At 29.9% G+C, this 5969-nt stretch overlaps 1 protein-coding gene across 1 annotated transcript; it reads right to left on the bottom strand.

Moving 5' to 3' along the window:
* LOC109335659 (zinc transporter 5-like) lies at positions 3671–5665 on the bottom strand. The gene is made up of 3 exons (XM_019571815.1): positions 4994–5665; positions 4363–4512; positions 3671–4060 (listed from the first exon to the last, which is right to left on the bottom strand). Exons 1-3 carry the CDS (start codon positions 5588–5590, stop codon positions 3752–3754), a joined length of 1056 nt encoding a protein of 351 aa, XP_019427360.1. The 5' UTR covers positions 5591–5665; the 3' UTR covers positions 3671–3751.

Here is a 5969-nt window from a genome sequence, read left to right as displayed (position 1 = left end):
ATACATGGGTATTTATAGAGTTGTGGGGTGGGATAAATCTGATTTCTAAACCCATTTCCCAAGGCAATCTAGCAAATCCAAGAGGGTGAGTGAATCATGGGTTAAGTGAATGATTTAGGGGATTTGGTGGTAGTAAATCAAGACATTAATGAGTGAAATCTATAAGATTTAGTAGGTAGATTTTGTGAAGTGACTCATGCGACGCGACGACTTCGGTGAAACGCACGCGATTAAAACCATGCTCAAGTAATGTCGGCCAATATTTGAGTAGCCAAAAATGATCGCCCGATTTTACTTTACGGTTGGAACTTCGAATTTTGGCATTCCGAGTGAAAATATTTTAGAAAATAGTTATGGACCAACTCAGGGTCTATCTTGACTCGAATTGTGATTACGAAGCCAACGGCGCGATCGAAATTCTATTCCGGGTTACGGAACTCAAAAAACACTTTTTAAGCCGCACCGGGTGAGATTCGGCCCCGACAGCGGTCTGAAACCGACTGCCTCTAAAATCATGAAAATTTACCACCAAATTGGAAATAAAATTACAAGACTAAAACTCAACTAGAGTTTCGTCTAATTCTTTACCGAAAATTCCGAGAAATTCATTTTCAAAAATATAATTAATAAAAATATTAATAAAAACATATATTTTCAAGGTAGTAAAATTCGCGGTGTTACATGTCGTGCTTTGGAAACCACTTGTTGGGAGATACAATGGCTTACATACATGTTTGATAACTTCAATGTAATGTATGAAAAGCATGCACTACTGTACTATGATAATGAATCAGTTAGGCATGTTGCTACCAATTCCGTGTTTCATAAACGACAAAGCACATTGACATTGATTATTATGTGATTCATGAAAGATTGCAGTCTAAGTTATTCCATCTTCTACCTATAGCTAGCATGGATCAAACCGCATACATTTTTACAAAAACTTTAGATCCAACTCCTTTTCGTTTTCTATTGTCCAAGCTAGAAATTCTTGACATATATTCTTTAGCATGCGAGGGGGTAATGAAGCAAAGCAATGAGCATTGGATTGGTCTCACATTGGGCCATCAGGTTGAAGCGAAACCCCAATTCTAGTGCAGCTTGCAACACCAATTTTGGTGTAGCTTGGAGCATCAAATATGGGACGATGTCATTTGTTTTTAGGCTATGTTATTGTGTATTATTTACTCATTATGCTTCTAGTAATCAAGTCACGTTTTTATAGTGTTAGTTGCAACCAATTAGTTAGTTGATGGATTGACTTGTTCTCCAAGCAATCTGTTTCCACTTGTATATAATGCTGGATTCTTTTTTATTCAAGCCAAGTAGAGAAATACAAAGAATTGTTTTACTTTCACAAAAGTTATATATAGAAATGAACTTTTAACTAAAATTTCTGTACACAAAATTCATTAAAAATAATCATTTACTAAACACTTTATTTTTCATGAAGGGCAAAACACTTAAAGTTCTATGTATATTGGAGTACTTAATTATTAAGCCTAAATGTTAGTCGAAAAGATGTTAGGATTTGTTAGAATTTGCAGACTATGTCAATTTAGTAATGTGTCGGCTTAGAGCAACATGTTTATTGTCATGGTTTTTTTCTTATGTTTAATATATATACACTATAAGTGTAAAGTTTTTCATACTGATAGCACATCATCCATATTAATTTATATTATTTTTGTTTATGAGTCAATAATAGTTTGCATATAAATAGTAGATGGTATAACAATAGTGTAAAAATAATTACAGTATATATATATATATATATTTAATCTCTTTTCTTACCTCGATTTGAGTTGTTTACTAAATTTTTAAAATTAGCTCAATTTTGTGTGTCAATTCAAATTGAATGCTCGAAAACCAAGTTATAGGAACAGAGGAAACAATAGAAAGAACAATCTTACGTTGAGGAAAAGAAAGCAACAATTAACACGTGGATATAATCATTATTTTAATGGCTCTAACATATCTAAGAAAAAAATTGTTTAAATTCAAATATATATGTTATTATTATTGCATCATCCAAATTCATATTTAATTATTATTTACTCTTCAAAAAATAATTCAAATAAATGATAAATAATATAATAAATATGTATATATTATTTAAACTGACCATACATAAATATTACTCTCATAATTACTTTCCCTTTAGAAAGTGAAAAGAATTTAGGTGGCATATGGTAATGAAAGGTCTGTTAAAATTAATTAAATCAAAGTTGATTTTACATGGTTTAGTAAGAGTACTCACAATCGTAATAAAAAATTGTTCGTAGCGAAATAAATATTTTCTTCATCCAAGTTCATCAGTAGAGATGAGTCGTTATTGTTCTTATTTCACAACAATAGGCTAAATAAGCATAATTCTTAAAGTTGCGAGTCAGCATTAAAAAATGTAAAAAAATTATTACAAGAAGGATGTTAAAATGGTAGGAGGCATGAAAAAGATTTCTTGATGAATCAAGAAATATGAAAGAAAAGAGTTTTATTCATTGAATATTGAATAGATTGATAACAAAATTACATTGAATCTTTTATATGAAGGATAAAAAAACTAATTATCCTAACTAAACTAATTAACCAACTAACCAATGCTCAATTATTTTAACAAAGGAAAAATATAAATATGAGGTAGATTTGTGGGATCCATTTAAGAATAGAAATAGAGTTGCATCATTTACGGCGATTTTGACTTGAGTTGTTTAAGTTGTTAAAAAATATACAATAATCAGTAAAATTCATTTAAGAACGAAAAAATGTGTTGCACGATTACAATGCTCTAAGTAGGAGTTAGTTAAAGACTATAAATTTATAATTCAGAAATCACATTCTCAATAATGTTATGACTATGGATGTTATTCTCATTTACATGGAAAATATATGTTTGATGGACATTTATAATTATTCACGATCTTTATTTACTTTCTTAGATAACTTAAGAGATTGTTTGTTTATAATATTTATTCTTAGAAATATATTATATAATTATCATAATACTAATATTTTATATAATATATTCTATTTATCATTTAACTTTTATACAATCTATTACCATTTCTAAATATTTTTTTAGACAGTAAGATTAATATTTTTTAATATTATAAAACTAAGACAACAAATTTATACTAAATTTCAAATAGTTTGGTGTATTATCTATGATGTTATTTCAAACATTTGCAAGAAATAGAGAATTAGCAAGAAACATGAATACAAAGGTAAGTTTTAATTTTCAACATGGTAATGAAACATTCTTAAACTCTTCCATGGAAACGAGAAAGCATTGAAATAAGAGAGTATATTTTCCCTAGAAACTTTTATTCTAGGGAATGTTTTTTATAACCCAAAACAAATGAATAAAGATTATATATCCTAAAAAAATTATATTCTTATGTTCATAACCAATCAAATTTCAGTTTATATTTTTATAAGAAAATTTTAATTAAGTATCACATTCTAATTACATGAGAATATAAATGGGACACCAAATGAAACTGGTGAATCTCCATTCCAAACAAACACCCCTAACAATATAACTTACCAAACAATTAAAAAAAATAGTTGTATAGTGGTATGTTTGTTTCAATATTATTTGAGTAATCAATTGCATTATCTTTCAGCTTCTCTTTCATGTTCTTATATGGGACCATATTACTAGAAAAAGAATTTGGTACATCATATTACTAGAATTTGTTAATGTTCATGAATGACAAGAAAAGTTACAAGTAATAATTATTACATATGGCTAGGCTCCCAACAATGCCAAGAGTGACATACATGACATTCCTAATAGAAGTGCAAAACTTGCCCCAAGTTGGAGTTTAAATCCACTTAGCATTTTGGGGTCCATGAAATCAGTGGCAAGAAGATCAACAAGTGCCATATAAATGAGGACACCACCAGATGCTGCTAGAAGAAGCCCTTCAACTATAAGTGCTTTTGGACTATTTTCATCATAGACGTTTGATATTCCAATGCCAACACCAATTCCAATTGGCATAGTAAGGCAAAATAGTACTACCATAGTTGCAGTTGTGAGATGCTTATATTTTGCCTGATGGAAGAAAGAAAAAAAAGTGAAAATTCTCACCAAAAGTGATTTTTCTTAACTTAAATTAGCAAACTGGTATTTATAGGGTTAAATTAGCAAAAGTGGAAATTCTTACCAAAAATGATTTTGTACAACTCTGTGTACCTCTTGTTTTTTATTGGTTAGAAAAGTAAAATATAAATTAAATGAATATTAACTTTGTATTTTCTAACCAATAAGAAACAAATGGTACATGAAGTGATACAAAGTTTAGGATAAAAGATGTGCTCTCGTATTTATATATGGATAGGAATTAGGAAGTATACCTGAGAAATGCTCCCACCAAGTCCAATTCCTTCAAAGCATTGATGAAAACTTAGTGCAGCCAGAAGAGGTTTAATTGTCTTAGGACTTCCAGATACCCCAAGAGATATCCCTATAATGATGGAGTGCACTATAATGCCAAGCTCCAAAATCTGTATATCATATTGTAATTATAATTAATCGAAAATAATGTCAAATATTGTTTGCATATAATTTTGTGATGTTTTCAGTTGTGCTCTTGGAATAAGAGCACAAGATTCCTCCGATGGTCAAACCTTAATCTCTTCCCAATTATTGTCAAGATAACCTAATTTCATTTTTAGGTCATACAAGAATATATTGTATCACATTTCATTGAAAACATGTAATAATTCTAGTAATTCTTATATATTTTCAGTATAAATATTTATTTATATACATTAAATACATCAGATATCATTCATTTATATTGTTTTTTTTAAGAGTTGAGTAAATATCGATAATAAATAATACAATAACAATATATAAAAAAATTTCCACAAATTTTATCCATAATTTAAGATATTTTCATAAATTGTTTTGGCAGTACTACAAGATTTTCAGCAGTAACACTTCAATAATGGAAACATTTATGCTATGCTTGAATAGAATTACCTGAGAAACTATGATATGCCTTAGACGATTCTGTGTCATTGATCTATCTAATGCAATTCCATGTCCATGTCCATGACCATGACCATGACCACCATAAACTTCATGAGGAGCTTCATCCTCATTACCCACTGGTTGAGATTTCATAAGTTCAGATCTTCTAAGGTGCCCCATGACCATAGATTCCAAAATTAATGTCCCAATGGCTGCAACCATTGCTACAAAGCCAGTGAAAGGAAACGTGCTCCATGGCTTTTCACCTATACATGGGTTTGTTAGACTCTCAAACGCATCAGGGAGTATGTGAATGAAACCAGTTGCTAGGATCACACCAGCAGCAAATGCTTTAGCCAAGAAAAACAAATCATTTTCTGGATTCAGAAATGAAAACTTTTGTCCCAATATTGGTATGCAAATACCAATTAGGCTAGCAACTAATGTTGTTGCCATAGCTATTATTTTGTACTTCAGTGCCAAAGATGTATTATGATTTGACTCTTTTGCTTCCTCATCACATAAGCATTTTGATAAGACCAAGTTTTGTTGAAGAAAAATAATGAGACATATGGTCAAGAACTTGCTTGCTGAAAATTTTATCATTATATTTCAAGGATTTAAAATAATTGAGATAGAGAGTGTGAAAGACAGAAGTTGTAGCAGCTGAAATTTGCTATAAAGTAGGAGGAATGAATTTGAAGTGCCTGAAACATAAGCACGCAAAACATGAAGTAGAATTAATAAAGAGCTACAAAAAATAAGCAACTACCAATTGCAAAATCATTGAATGATAACAATAAAAGTAGGTGTACCTTTATGTGTCTTTTGTTAGTTTAATCTGTCAACTGCTTGTTGTGATGGATGAATGTTATAAATTAAGAGAATATTATGTAGACCTCATCATAAGATACTATATGCTGAGAGATGTTAGGACCGATTTTACTAACCTCATAAAATATGGATGTAATTTACTGTAACAATA

The sequence above is a fragment of the Lupinus angustifolius genome, chromosome LG20 (genome assembly GCF_001865875.1).
Source record: "Lupinus angustifolius cultivar Tanjil chromosome LG20, LupAngTanjil_v1.0, whole genome shotgun sequence".
Taxonomy (NCBI): domain Eukaryota; kingdom Viridiplantae; phylum Streptophyta; class Magnoliopsida; order Fabales; family Fabaceae; genus Lupinus; species Lupinus angustifolius.
The sequence above is the reverse complement of the archived record's forward strand: the minus strand, read 5'-3'. Positions and strand labels throughout refer to the sequence as shown.

Excerpts from the sequence above, each read along its gene's own strand:
- LOC109335659 (XM_019571815.1), bottom strand. The coding sequence starts at position 5,590 with ATGATAAAATTTTCAGCAAGCAAGTTCTTGACCATATGTCTCATTATT. Across the intron at positions 4,513-4,993 it reads GGCATATCATAGTTTCTCAG|ATTTTGGAGCTTGGCATTAT; the intron begins GTAATTCTATTC and ends TATGATATACAG. Across the intron at positions 4,061-4,362 it reads TTGGTGGGAGCATTTCTCAG|GCAAAATATAAGCATCTCAC; the intron begins GTATACTTCCTA and ends TTCTTCCATCAG.